Source organism: the organism of the source record quoted next, unplaced genomic scaffold (genome assembly GCF_019419815.1).
Source record: "Pyrus x bretschneideri cultivar Hongxiangsu unplaced genomic scaffold, Pyrus_bretschneideri_v1 Contig65, whole genome shotgun sequence".
Taxonomy (NCBI): domain Eukaryota; kingdom Viridiplantae; phylum Streptophyta; class Magnoliopsida; order Rosales; family Rosaceae; genus Pyrus; species Pyrus x bretschneideri.
The window spans coordinates 1017003-1031518 of NW_025999804.1; the positions used below are offsets into that span (position 1 = coordinate 1017003).

The 14516-nt window shown below is 37.8% G+C and overlaps 2 protein-coding genes across 4 annotated transcripts; one reads left to right on the forward strand and one right to left on the reverse strand.

Moving 5' to 3' along the window:
* Positions 1-3026: 3026 nt before the first annotated feature.
* Positions 3027-6339, forward strand: LOC103966694 (40S ribosomal protein S8). Of its 3 annotated transcripts, none has more exons than XM_048573224.1 (6): positions 3027-3182; positions 3262-3334; positions 4297-4630; positions 5122-5291; positions 5385-5473; positions 5984-6339. In XM_048573224.1, the coding sequence occupies exons 1-5, from the start codon at positions 3179-3181 to the stop codon at positions 5467-5469; spliced, it is 666 nt and encodes a 221-aa protein (XP_048429181.1). In that variant the 5' UTR covers positions 3027-3178; the 3' UTR covers positions 5470-5473; positions 5984-6339. The 3 variants fall into 3 exon arrangements, with proteins under 3 accessions (XP_048429181.1, XP_048429182.1, XP_009378162.2); XM_048573225.1 differs by lacking the exon at positions 5984-6339 and adding an exon at positions 5686-5948; XM_009379887.3 differs by lacking the exon at positions 5984-6339 and having other exon boundaries at positions 5385-5684.
* A 370-nt stretch (positions 6340-6709) lies between these two features.
* Positions 6710-14054, reverse strand: LOC103966693 (protein transport protein SEC23). Its single transcript, XM_009379886.2, has 12 exons — positions 12990-14054; positions 12711-12884; positions 12302-12463; positions 11077-11219; positions 10341-10416; positions 10038-10210; positions 9833-9914; positions 9221-9298; positions 8538-8699; positions 8159-8422; positions 7979-8083; positions 6710-7476 (listed from the first exon to the last, which is right to left on the reverse strand). The coding sequence occupies exons 1-12, from the start codon at positions 13743-13745 to the stop codon at positions 7330-7332; spliced, it is 2322 nt and encodes a 773-aa protein (XP_009378161.2). The 5' UTR covers positions 13746-14054; the 3' UTR covers positions 6710-7329.
* Between the last annotated feature and the right edge of the window lie 462 nt (positions 14055-14516).

The following is a 14516-nucleotide window of genomic DNA, read 5'->3' on the forward strand; positions in this document are numbered from 1 at the left end:
AACATCTGATGGATGACTTTGCAGAAAAGAAGAAAAATAAACCACCAGAGTATGAACCAGTATTACAGCTTGCCGATCCAAACAACAGTATCTCGACCCTAAAGTATGTTAATAGCATCGATAAGGTAATTTCTCAAAAATGGTATTCTATAATTACCTTTGCTATTAACAAAACTTTCAGGTTTTCTTTTGAAACACTCATTGACTCCGAAGCAGATCTAAACTGTGTAAATGAAGGAGTTGTACCCACTAAGTACTTCTCAAAAACTTCTCAAGGTTTGTGTAGTGCAACTAATCAACCCATGAAAATCCAATATAAGGTGTCAGATGCCGCGGTGATTCAAGAAGAGGTTTGTTTCGAAACCCCTTTTGTTATGGTTAAAGGACCAAGCCATGCTATGATTTTAGGTATTCCTTTTATCAACATGCTTTACCCATTTAAAGTTTCAGAAGAAGATATTGAGACTGAAGTAGAAGGAACAAAGGTAAAGTTCACATTTTCCAGAGAACCTCAAATGCAGTATGTAAATGTCATACAAAAGAATATTCAAAACAAAGAAAAATTTCTTTGTTCTCTGAAAGAAGAAATGCATTTTAAAAGGACTGAAGAACAACTCACACAAACATAGTGAAAGAAAGGGTTGAGTCCATACAAAAGGAATTTGAAAAACAAGTCTGTGTTGAAATTCCAAACGCCTTTTGGGATCGTAAGATACATATTGTCGAATTACCTTATGAGCCTGATTTTGATGAAAAGAAAATTCCTACTAAGGCTCGACCCATTCAAATGAATAGCAAACTAATGGAGATTTGCAAAAAAGAAATCAACGAACTTCTTGAAAAGAAGTTAATCCGAAAGTGCTACTCTCCTTGGAGTTGTTCAACATACTATATAGAAAATGCCGCTGAACTTGAGCGAGGAGCGCCAAGGTTAGTTATCAATTACAAACCTTTGAATAAAGCTCTTAGATGGATTAGAAACCCTATTCCAAATAACAAAAATCTGCTAGATATGCTAAATCAAGCTTTAATATTTTCTAAATTCAATATCAAGTCTGGATATTGGCATATTCAAATTGCTAAAAGGAGAGGTATAAAACTGCATTCAATGTCTCATTTTAGACACTATGAATGGAACGGATGCCATTTGGATTAAAGAATGCTCCTTCTGAATTTCAAAACATAATGAATGACATCTTTAATCCTTACTCCACTTTTATTATTGTCTATATTGATGATGTTTTAGTCTATTCTAATTTGTTAGAACATCACTTTAAGCATTTAAGTATTTTCTTGAAAGTGGTGAAGAGTGCAGGTTTGGTCATCTCGACACGAAAGGTGAAACTCTTTCAAACCAAGGTTCGATTTTTAGGGCATAATATTCTTAAAGGAATAATTTTTCCTATTGATAGGGCTATCGATTTTGCTGATAAATTTCCGGATGAAATCCTGGATAAAACACAATTGCAAAGATTTTTATGCAGTTTAAATTATGTAGGTGAGTTTTACAAGGACCTCGCCAAGGATAGCAAGCCTAACACACCCCGACCAAAATCAAGACGTGCCGGGATGTGACAAAACCACTCTATCACAGGCTGAAGAAGAATCTTGTTCCTTAGACCGAGGAACAAACTCGAATGGTGCGACTTTAGCAAAGAAAAGTCAAAGAACTCCTGTGTTTAGCTCTGGCAAATCTTGAAGCATTCAAAATTGTAGAAACAAATGCTTCTAATGAAGGCTATAAAAAAGTTTTAAAGTAGAAAATGGTTTAGAACATGGTTTATTGTTTGGATCCTAGTATGGATTATCTACCCCAAGTCATTGTTGATTCTTTTCTAGATAATTTTAGTAAAGAAAATGTTGATTATCCTGAAAAAAGAAAGTTGTTTCTTTAGTTCATGATAATGTATGATCTTAATTGGATCCTGAAATGGGATTATGGTTTTGTTGACGATAATGATGGTTCTTGGGATTTTGCTCCCCAGCTTGAGAGAAAGCTTTTTATTCGTTGGTGGGATAAGTTCCACTTGGATCATCTCAAGCCAAAATAATCTAGCCTGATAGGCAGAGTGCAGTTGAACCTTCCCATTCAACCCCTGAATCATCATCATCATCAAAGACTGAAAAGCTTAAGTCTTTAATCGAGTCCAACCCATCTTGCTCAAAGAAAGATCTAAAGGATAAAGTTCTAAAAATCCTTGAGATTGACGGTCTAGATGACGAGGAGATGGAATCTGAAGCCGCGTCATCTCAGCATAACATGGATGAAGACTATGATGATGATAATAAGGATGACTGCTATGGAATCTGTCCTTCGATCCGTTCAAAGAAATAAAGCATGAAATGCTTTTTCTCTGAATAAAGAGAAGATAAGATGATGTCTGATATCTAGATGCCGACCATTATTCCCTTTTCAAAATAATTGTCCTTTGATTCCTGTAGCTGCTTGTTGTTATGCACTTTTTTAGGAATCTTTCAACAATCCCTCGTGAAGCTGAGTCAGTGCCATTGCATAAAGTGAAGATGTCGCTCATTATGGTAGGATGCTTTATGATGCTCCACTACCTCTTTGACACCTAGAGTTTAAGTTTGCTTTTAGTTTTCTATTTTAAGAGCCTTTGAGCTCAGTTGTTTGTATGCTTAAGACTTTCGCATTGTAAAATATACTACTAAGTGCTTTTCTTTGAGTGATATCTCTCTTTTCAACTTTGGTGTTATCTTGTAACATTGAAGATTAATAAATTAATATAAGTCTGCTTTCTTACTTTATACCTATTTTATCATTTTCTATTGCAATCTTTACTTATCCTTTACTTCATCTTTGTTTATTTCAATTCCTAATTATTGTGTTGTTACCTTTATATATATGCGCGCGCGCGCGCACGTCAAAATAATTAAAAATTCTATAAATAGGCAGAGTTAGACGTTTATAGACTTAATTATAAATTAAAACAAAGTTAGACGTTCTTAATTATTCTGAAGTCTATATATACACACATACACGAGATTGGAGCGTGGCTAAAAAAATGACCCACTCAAAAGACGAAAATGTCCTTCTGCTTAGTATAATTGCCCTAGGGTTTTCAGAGCAATACTCTTTTAAGAGGAGGGTTTCAGGGTTTATTTTAGCCGAAGGGAAGAGGAGATCTCGCCGAAGCTCTCCCCCAGTCCAGAAACCATGGGTACCACTCAGACCTCTCTCTCTCTCCCCTCTCTGTGTGCTGCAATGGCTGATGGTTTTGTGTTTGTGATAATATGCAGGTATCTCACGTGACTCGATGCACAAGCGCCGTGCCACTGGAGGCAAGAAGAAGGCATGGAGGAAGAAGAGAAAGTAATTACTCTTCCACCTTCAACCCCATTTCTCTTCCTTTCCCCATTTCTCTTCCTTTTCTCTCTGCTTTACTCTTTGATTGCTTTTTTCTAATTTCTTTCATTTTCTATTATTTGTTATTTGCCCTTTGTAATATTTTTTTTATTCATTTGTTCTGTTGCAGTTAGGCTACAGATCTGTTAATAATCGTAAATTATTTCTGAGTTTTTCGTTATGTTCTTTGATTTTTTATGATGGTTGGTGTCTGCTTTTATTGGATTGTTAGGCTAAACACTGGTTCCTCTATGGTAATTATGATTAGTGCTTGTCTGAGAGAATGAGATTTGTATCTTAACTTGTAGATAGCAAATGCAACTAAAGCTTTCACTCAATTTTTTCGGACTTGTTTAGGCTGAAACTCCGAGTTTTCATCTGTTTTGAATTTTTGGGTTTTTTATGCTTTTTTTGATGTTTAAACTATTGCTATATGGCTCTATCTGTTTCATGTTATATAGGTTTTACAACTTTGGTGCATAAAAGAATTTTAATTTCAGTTTGTTGTTTCTGCCGGTAATGAATTGAGGAATTTGTTAATTCGTTTAATGTACATCCTTATTTAGTTGCTTAGTTCAGGCAGTGATATCGCTAGAAAGACTATGATATAAGCTGTCCCAGGTTTACCTCTGGCTGCCCTGCAAGAAAAAGCATAAGATAGAACTGTTTAGATCTTGAATCCCATGGGACAATCAAGCTACGAACTGTATGAGAACTCAACCTATGTAATAATTTTGTGCATGTGCCGTTGCCAAGAGTGGTGAAATTTCCGTTTTCTTATCTGCTCAAATATTTTATCAAGAGTCAAGCCGAAGGGTTTTTAATCATGTTCAGGGTTTCTGAAGAATAATAGTGTGGACTTTGCTTCAAAGCTAGACAATTGTTGTGTTGTGGATTTCTAATTGTTTTTCATTCTTTGTCATATACAGGTATGAGCTCGGACGTCAGCCTGCTAATACAAAGCTCTCAAGCAACAAGACTGTAAGGAGAATCCGTGTTCGAGGAGGCAATGTGAAGTGGAGAGCTCTCAGGTTGGATACTGGGAACTTCTCGTGGGGCAGCGAAGCCATTACTCGTAAAACCCGTCTCCTGGATGTTGTATACAATGCCTCAAACAATGAACTTGTTAGAACACAAACTCTGGTGAAAAGCGCCATTGTCCAGGTGGATGCCGCTCCATTTAAGCAGTGGTATCTTCAGCATTATGGAGTTGAAATTGGCAGAAAGAAGAAGTCCGGTGCTGCTAAGAAGGATACCCCAGACGTAATTTTTGTGAATTCGAAACTTTTATTTGCTACAGTGGGGATAATTTCTAGACCCTCTACTTACCTAAGTATCATCATTGTTATTGTTGAACAACTTGGGTTGTAAAATTAGTATTCACTTCTGAATGGTTGCACTATGACTTGTAACTGCACATAGTTCTTGAATTGCACTGTGAATGTAGTGAGATTAGTGTTGAGAGACGAAGTGATTCAAATCTTAGTGTCCTATTTGTTGGTAGTAAAACAAGAATGATGTAGGTATTTATTGTTAGGGCCCATCAAGGTCTTTTTAGTAACTTCATAAACTACCTTTGTTTCTCATCAAGCTCATATGTGTGGATCTGCATGGTTTGTGAAATAAGGATATTGGTTTCTTATAGGCGTTCATGTTGTCATCTGTCTTTTAAAGTCCTTACTTTATACTTGTTAGTGGATGATAATTTATTTCATTGCCAAACTAACTAGTTCCATCGTTATATGTACAAGCAGGAAGGAGAAGGAACTACCGAGGAAGCAAGGAAGAGTAATCATGTTACCAGGAAGCTTGAGAAGCGTCAGGAAGGTCGCACTCTAGATTCCCATATAGAAGAGCAGTTTGGAGGTGGGAGATTGCTCGCTTGCATATCTTCGCGTCCAGGCCAATGTGGCAGATGTGATGGGTGAGTCTAATAATAACATGTGATACTATCTATCTTCAGTTGTATATCTTTTGTTTGCGTCGTCTTATTTTGTTTTGCAAACTTGTTTGTCAGGTACGTCTTGGAAGGTAAGGAACTTGAGTTTTACATGAAGAAGCTCCAGAGGAAGAAGGGAAAGGGTGCTGGCGCTGCTGCATAAAACAGTTTGTTGACGAGGCTCTTTTTTTTTCCGGCTTTCTATGAGATCTGTTTTAGCTGTAATCTTTTTCATTCATCTAGGACATATATGTTGGTTTCCTGTGTGCTAATGCAAATCTTTAAACTTTTGCTTGGCATATCCGGTATTCCAGACTTCCGAAGATTTTGACCGTTTTGTTGACCTATCACTAATCAATTGATATTTTTATGGTGCAAGTCGAAGTAAACTGGTGGTGAATGTTGAGTTTGGTGGATTTGGATGCTTTTCAACTTGGAGTTATATCAACTCTTTAAATCTTGTGATAATTGAGTGCTTTTTGATCTGATTCTATTGCAGAAAATTAGGTTTTTAAAGCATTGAAAACTTGTCGGTCAACGATAGTCTGCTAACTTAATTGAATTTCGTTGACATTCAAAATAGTATGTACACATCAAGTATTATCTTTTGTATGTAAATAGCATGTATGTTAACAAAGTTTCCGTACGGTTTTCAATCCCTCATCATCTTGTCATAGGTGGTGCAATTCATTTTGAGATCAGCATCAGCGGGGGCAGAGTATTCAAAAACAAAACTAGAGGACAAGGATTAGAATTGAAGGAAGGTCAAGGGTTCAATCCCTTTCCGCGTGCAGAAAATAAACACATACAGTGATGTCACAAACTCACAAGCTGAAAGATACAGCAGACAAAATTGCAAGCATACTCATAAATCAAGTTCAAGTTTTGGGTCCACGCTGCTGTCGCAGCTGATGCAACAGATTCTCAATCATCCTGACCAGTCTATCACGCAATTCAGATAGTGTAGTTGGGATTGGATGGAAATACTGATAATGGCAGCTGGGAAGCGTGCCCCATTTTAAGTCGCATTTGTAAACTTGGGAAGACCTTCCTAGTTGCATAGGTCTTAGGTTGCCAAGATCAGCTAATATTCCAGTTTCCTGTTTCCAGTTTCTTAAACATCTTGGTTAATAAAAAAAGGAAATTAGGTTTACGTCTCGATGCCGAAGGAGAATGCAAGGTCAAATCTTGTGTTCAGGTGGCCTGATGTTCAAACTTCAAAGCCAGACCTTAAAGCTCACAGTGAAGTGCTTATACAATAGGCTAAAAGGTGGTACAGAGCCTCACCCTACGTAACCCGTTGAGAGGCGGAGTTGGAGCCTGGACGTGTTAAAAGATCCAAAAAAGCAGCTTAAACAAACGACCAACACAAGAAAAATATAAATCACATCAGGGAAGCGAAATCAGCTCAACAATTTCCAAAACATTTCTATTGTCAAGTCAATACAACGGAAAGTATCCAATAACAATAATGTCCTCAACTTCAGCCTGAAATGAATCCAAACATTTTCTTTTCTCCCCCTAATATATTTATATAAAATAAAAAAAGTACATACAGCCTACCTTCATAAGCCCATCACAGTATACAACTTAAAAACTTCAGCCACAAGAAAGTACCTCCTGACCTGGTTGAGTAGAGACACAAAATGTAAAAAGAAAAATCTCACAACATATCCTCCCGAATTGGCTCCGCAACCCAAGCACGGAACGCACTTTAACTCACATTCCTCTCATATACCTTTCTTTCCAAACATATCAAACTCATTTCGCCTTTCACGTCCCTTATTCTATCAAAAGGCAGTACTAAATACCTTTCCCGCACCCCCCCAAAGAATGTTGTAAGCTTTTTTCCTTATTAAAAGAATTTTGGGGGTCTCGCCTCTAGTCTTTAGATACATTGGAAAGAAAGGAAAACAACTGAATGGAACAGGAGGACAAGAGGGGGTAGAAAATCTAAACCAACCAAGTTTCCCCGCACCAAAATCAAGTGTAGCTGCAGAATTCAAATTTCTATTTGGCTCTCTCAGGATTGTACAGCCAGCCTCTGAAGATGCTCAAAGAAAACTTGAAGGCTCACATCGTCTGTGAAGATTACATCTGAACCGGCAGCCATTTCATGGGCATTGTTGTATGTTGCTGACGGGTTCAACTTTGCCAACAAGAATCTTGCCTGCAGAGCATGACAGTAGAAAACAAGTAGGCGTTCAGAACACAGCAGAAAATTCATCCAACTTCATCAAATGCAGTAGAGTTGACAACTGTCACTTGCGAAGATTAATAAGCACTACTTTTACGTGTAACTATTCTCTCCGATGAGTTGACCTTTTTCAGTAAAATATTCTGAGACAAGTAACCTTAAATAGACTGTAAAACATGTTTTAAATTATAATAAAGAAACAACTTTATAGACAACACAATTGACAAGAGTCCTAGAAATTGTCAAAATGCAAATCTGGGGCATGAGCCTTCATCCGCATTAATAATTGCTAATTTTACTCATGGCCAACAACAAGGTAAAGACCAAACTAGCATTATCACTAACAAACGGGTTTACAATCATTTTTAATTTATAAGTTTTAACATACTTAAAAATCGAGCCTAGATGAAAACTATCAACCGTACAACTGGGAAAGCAATCAAATAAAATCTAAGATTTTAAACAAGTTAGAAACCTGGGAGCCATGCTGATCGCACACCACCAATCTAGGGACAGGGAAACGGTCCCGAACAATCAATTGCGTATCATCATGAGGAGCTTGCAGTAGTTGTGCAAATGCCTAAAAAAGAAAAATTGAAACAATATCAACATTTGCACAACACTAGTCAGGGAATCACAAATTAAGCATTCATACCTGGTGTTCTGGCTGATTCTGGTATCCCATGTTACGCCATTGTGCTATTGTCATTCCATGGAAAATGACTATACTAAAATATGAATCCAACAGGAGAATACGGTCAGCTGCAATGGATGCTACATCCAACAATGCTGGCTGAGGCAGCGAATTAAACGAATAAGATATTAATGATGGTTGTATCATGACAGCAGCATTGCTGATATTTTCCCGATTTAACAACATGCGAAAATATGCAGTTTCATCTGGGCTGTTGTTGAAAACCTGCAAATACCCCATTTCAGATACCAAAGTGGGGAAAAGATAATATATTAGCAATAGTTTACAAAGTTATTATCAAAACAAAAGAGATGAAAAGGAGAGGGGCAATCATGGTTACCTGCACAAATTGTGAGCGTCGGAGGTTAAACATAAATTGAGGGAATAATGAGAAACAGGGATTTAAAGTAAAGGATGATGGATCATCTTTTCGATAGTCACCAAATTTCGAACAGAGGCGAATAAGTCCTCGATCCAACCATCGTGTAGCATCAAAAGATTCCTATATGAAACACCATCAAACATCTTTTCAGAAGTCTATGCTTACAAAGTTACAAGAACAATAAATAAATCAAGGAAAAAATTCATTGGTGAAGAACCAACAAAATACAAGTAATCTACAATAAGATAGCTTAGAACATTCATAAGAAAGGACGACCTATAAATTGTGTTGAAGAATTGGCTATCAAACAATTTAAAGAAACCCTGACTGGAAGTTTGAAATATTAAGAGTCCTGAGATCAAAACTTGGGGTACTAAGAAAGCAAGACCTATAAATTATGTTACGAATTTGCAATCGATCAAATTTAAGATACACAGATTGAAAGTTTGAAATATCGCAGTACAAGTAACTTCATATACATAAATACGGTGAGTGCAAAAAACTTATCCCAACATGATTTCACTTTAGGATACTAACAGTGTATTCTTATCATAAGTTGTGAGATATGAACATAACAAATTGGAAAAGGTATGCAATGGGGATATACAAGATAACAGCAGTTGAGAATGGCTGTAAAGTACCTCTGACTCCATTTTCAAGGAAGTTTTTCTTGCCATCACTACAGCAGCAGTCTCTTGGTCAAATCCTTGAACCAATTCCTGTAAATTCAAGATCCTTCTGCGTCAGTGATATCCCTTCAATCAAGTTCGGTAACTAATAATAAGTTACCAGCATAGGAAAATATATAACAAGAAAACATATCGTTCGGCACAAGGTTCAGGATCCTATTACATAGCCAAGTATTTGATAGCAGCTTTCACAAGCAAAGAGAAAAATGACAACGCAACAACTCTAGAAATTGTTGATATACAACAAACTTGGCAAAACTAAGAACAAAATCAAAAGTACTGTTTATTCAAAATGCATACCCTTTTACAAACACTTATATTCTCTCTAGTATCCAACTCTTACTTGAACTTAATAGAAGGATTTACAAGAAAGCAGTAAAAAGCAAAAGAGAAAGCAGCACAGTTTTACCTTGCTTGGTTATCTAAATAAAAGGAAGCACATGTGTGTGTATGTGTGTGTGAATGTGTCACAGCACAATCGTGCAACATAAACAAGGGTGTTTGTAACGTCCAGGGTAAACTTGAATTTAAAATAACCAGGCTTCGCCAAACAAACTGAAATACCTCTGGGCTAACGGAACTATCTATCCATCGTCTAGTAATTGTGGTTACTCGAAGCATCATTTGACCTTCAGGGTTTTGAAAGCTGCAATTAAGAAAGAAACCACCCAAAATTCAGTCTTCACATAGAAATAACAACAGAAATTTAACCAAAGGGCGCCATAAGATGTTTCATCTTTGAAGGTCATGATACAATGTTCAAGCATACCTTGTAAGAAACTGCAAATACAATTGTGGATTTACAGTTCCCGGTGTATTTGACTGATCACTAGACGAGAGATCAAAGAAAACTGTCAAGCAAGTACTCCTGTCAAGGCCACACATTTTCCAAGCTGTTGTATTTCCCTCCCCTATAGCAGTATCAGCAACAGCAGGTCCTTTCTGCCAGGCTTGGAAAATTTAACATCAAACTCCACAAACACATGTCTACTTTGAATAAATTTAAATGGTTCTAAACATTATTGCCATAAATGCAAATAAATACAAGTTCTAAATCATTAAATTGTTCAACCTTCTCCAAAGATGTGCAGGGTCCAATGACCCCCTGAATTTTTATGTCCTTCGAACAGTTGATCTCAAGTGTACCACTGAAACAATAATGTCAGTAACATATAATTAGAGTTTGAACACAAATTCGTTAATGATACAAGTCAAAGCATAAAGAACAGTGAAAAAAGGTAAGGGATTTTTACTGTGTCCATGCACATGAAAAAGGCATTGGATAGGACAAATACCTAACCTAAGGGATACGACTGTGTAAGGAATCCCATGTAATGATAAATGGTCCACTGGTACATATACCAAGCAGCCACTCACTACCTTCAGATACTAGAATGCTAACAGCCACGCTCTACCGTATGGGTCCCCTTCTCATTCTATTCTTCAATTCTTCCACCCACCCAAAATGAAAAAGGAAAAAACAAGAAGAACAATCATGCGTATGGAAAAAGCAACTGACAAGAGCCAGCTAGTACCATTGCTAGCATTTGACCGCATACTCTACAAGCTTAAAAGTCAAAAAAATCAAGGAATGGGATTCCCAAGCCACAGCTTCATTCTTATAACCATGCTCAACGTGTATCACAAAAATAACAAGTTACAAGAATCACATTTGGAGTTTCACTAGAGGTTGCCAAATTCAGCTACATTGTCAGCAATACAACTTTAAAGTTGATTGCCAAACTAATTATGATGAACTCAAAATGTGAACAAAGACCATCGAAATGTTTAATGATTATTACACTTACTTGAAACATAGGCCAAGCGATTGTTCCCCTTCTTCAAAAACACGCTTGAAAGAGTCTTTGAATACAGAATGACCAAAACTTTCTGCTAGAACAACAAGCCCACCAGTTCTTTCAATTGCAACTTTCATTTCTGCAACCCCAACCTATACAAAAGTATTGTCTCAAGTCAATGCATAATTAAAATAGAATCCAGGTGCATAAACAGAATGATATTTTTCTAGAAATTGTTAAAACGAATGACATTTTTCTAGAATTTTTTTTGTCAATTTATTTAACATACATTAAATAAATTGACAAAAAAATTTCTAAGCAGCATTAGAATGACATTTTTTCTAGAAATTGTTAAAATGAACGACAATGACTGTTATAGTGTGTGTGTGTGGGTGTGTGCTAAGACAAATTTGCTGAATTACACACAAAGAGCACATATTACATGATCAAACCTATAAAATCACTACACAATAGGATCAGAGATATAAACATGAATTCGTAAGATCACAATTAACTGCTCAATCTTAAAGTTGTTTGAAATTTTGACCATTTCATGAATACATCTGATGCTTTGCAGCTTTAACAGCTCATTGGCATATTAGATGCCAAACTAAAGGCATACATCTGTGACCCTTTTGTTCTTGTTTAGGTTTCGATTCATGGACTTCCTATATACAGTACCAATGGTGCTTTAGTTAGCGATTTCATACACCTTCAAGGAAGAAGCCATGGTCTGGCATTCAACTATTTTATATTTCAAACTTCAAACTGTTTCAAATTTTCAAATAAACCTTACCTGTGTGATAAAAGAAATACAACCCAATAAATTAAGAAATGTGAGTCTAACAAGCAATATTCTAACCAAAAAAGTTTCTGTTCCATGAGTCTTAACTGCATTGGAGAAGATCACATGATTGTGAAGTTGCATTGTTAAATTGTCCAAAGATGTATACAGTGCTCATTTGATTCTAACAACAAATCACAAATGGTTCATCTACTGCTTCAAGGAAGTGAAAGACGGATTGAGAAACGCGAGCAATCCATGAAACAACAGCAATGAAAATACATCCAAACCAAACCAACAATGCTATGTTAACAGTCTGGATGCTAATACAGGTCAACCATGCACAAACAGGAACATAAGCCCTAATAACTGAATTGATGATCCAGTTTACACAGGGAAAACATAAATAAAGCCAGAACTGCAGGAATAACTGTTGAAACAAAGACAGACCTGATCGAGTGCAGATGCAAACAGGTCTAAGACATGGCCTTGGCTAACCAGCTGTTTTGCAAGATTTTCATAAAACTTGATTGCTTTCTTAAAGTACGGTGCCGCATCCTTATCCAGATCTTTATGGGAACGTACTGGGTCTGACATATCTTTCGATACAATCTGCATAACTTTCATAAATCAACATCTTTCTCATCTAGAATTTGAATAAATCATATTACTTCCATTTATCAAATTAAGTGATAATATGCACCAATGGACCCATATCCTTCATTATGCCTACTTACACTGATTTATTGTAGATTTCTAAAGTAACTACGGCCATAAGACAAGAATAAAAATTTAGATACACATATTCATGCATTCCAGAACATCAAGTCACAAGCACAACAGAACTCTAAAGCTTTACCGCGCCAGGCCCCTCAGTGCATGGACCGCCAACCAAAGCTACAATGCGAGCCCCGGTCCCAGGCAGACAAGCTCCAAGTAACCCTGCAGCAACACTCAACGCCACTCCTGTACACCTGGAAGCACGACTTCCTTGTGGCACAGGCCACTGGTCCGTTTGCAATTCATCCAACAGCTGAAAATTCACAAATTCAGACCCAATTAGCAGAACCCAAATACACCATTTATTAAAATCAACCACAAAAATACAGAAACCAATCAATCACACTCAAAATCCCACCGTGTTCAGTGTGTATTCGCAATCTGAAGCAGGCAACAAAAAGCGGTTTACACCAGCATTGGGAATTCCCATTTGCACCCCCTTCGGCTGGTACCCTCCGACACCAATTGGACCAGGTCTCCGACCAAGAACGCTGAGACCCAATTGCTCCAAAACCTGATCCTTTGAAATCTCCTTACTACCCCGAAAGACATACACTTTCGACAAATCAGAGAACCCCAATTCATGGACCTGAACTTGGGTTCCATACGAAACGAACCCAACAAGCGCATTATCGGGCAGCAAACCAAGTGCCCTTTTGAGCGCCGATTTGACATATTCCATCTCCTCCTCGATCATACACGTGTCGAGCACGAAGACAAAAACCGGGGACGGCAGAGATTGAGGGGCGGCGGAATCGGTCGGCAGAGCGTATTGGAGGGTGGTGTACTGAGGGTAGAGTTCACCAGGGAGATTGGTCTCAGAGATCGCGGCGTAGTGAGGCGGGAAGTGATTGCGCTGGTAGCAGAAGGGGCAGATCCAGATCTTGGCGGTGAAGTCCACGCGCGCAAAGGGGTTCAGCACGGCAGAGCAGGTCTTGCAGCGGAGCGGCGCGTAGGGGAGCGTAGGGATGTCGGGGTGGGACCGGATCGGGGAGATGCAGGCGGCCAGTGGGATTACGCACTTGCTGGCCTCCACCTTGGTGCGTGGCCAGACGTTCCAGGTCATCCGAACTCCGTCGATCCCTTCCGGGTCTGTGTTCGCCATCTCCGACATCTTTCAAATTCTCAGCTCCTGAATGCGAATTCGGGTTTGATCGGATTGAAATTCGAGCCCTTTTTTTGTTTGAAGGATGGGGGAAGCGGGGGAGGGTTTGTTCTTGCAAATTTTTTATTTTTTTTCTTTTCTGGGGAGAGAGGAGGCGACGACCCCTCGAGAAAGGAGAGAGAAAAGGGGCCACCGCAATTCGCAGGGTCAGAGAGAGAAAGAGGAGAAGAGAGAGGGAAAGAGGGAGTCTCTCTGAGACGTCGAGAAATTGGAGGTTTGGTTTTATGTGTTATGGTGTTCAAAGGAGAGAAAAGAGGGGATGATCTGAATCTGGAAAGTTACAAAATTCTATTTGTGTAGGAGAGTGCCTACCCTTTTTTATTATGAACACCATTTTTTTATTTTTCATTCTATAATAAAATTGATTGGAACAACCAATGGCGATTTATCTCTGTGGTAAAAATTAATTATGGTTATGCACGTTTACGCATCTTGTATAGGTTCGATTCCATCAATTTCACTTTTTATTAATCATTAACACCAATATTCTGTTAAAAAAAAAAGTTGTAAGATTTCTTTTATGAGTTCATGACATACCCGATCGAAATTAAAGCGTGCTGGCCGTCACGTGAGGGTGACGTAGTCATGTGTACAGTGCAGAAGCAAAAATAATAATAAAAATACGAATAAATAAAAACAAACTACCAGCAATACTAGCTAAGATAACATGCTAGTGCGAGATTAAGTGTAAAATACACAACTAGAGCATAAGTAGCCTAA

Coding starts and splice junctions, on each gene's coding strand:
- LOC103966694 (XM_048573224.1), top strand. Junction 3,335..4,296: donor GCATGGAGGAAGAAGAGAAA/GTAATTACTCTT, acceptor TGTCATATACAG/GTATGAGCTCGGACGTCAGC. Junction 5,292..5,384: donor CAATGTGGCAGATGTGATGG/GTGAGTCTAATA, acceptor CTTGTTTGTCAG/GTACGTCTTGGAAGGTAAGG.
- LOC103966693 (XM_009379886.2), bottom strand. CDS start 13,745: ATGTCGGAGATGGCGAACACAGACCCGGAAGGGATCGACGGAGTTCGG. Junction 10,417..11,076: donor TCGCTTGGCCTATGTTTCAA/GTAAGTGTAATA, acceptor TTATTGTTTCAG/TGGTACACTTGAGATCAACT. Junction 8,084..8,158: donor AGAATCAGCCAGAACACCAG/GTATGAATGCTT, acceptor TTTCTTTTTTAG/GCATTTGCACAACTACTGCA.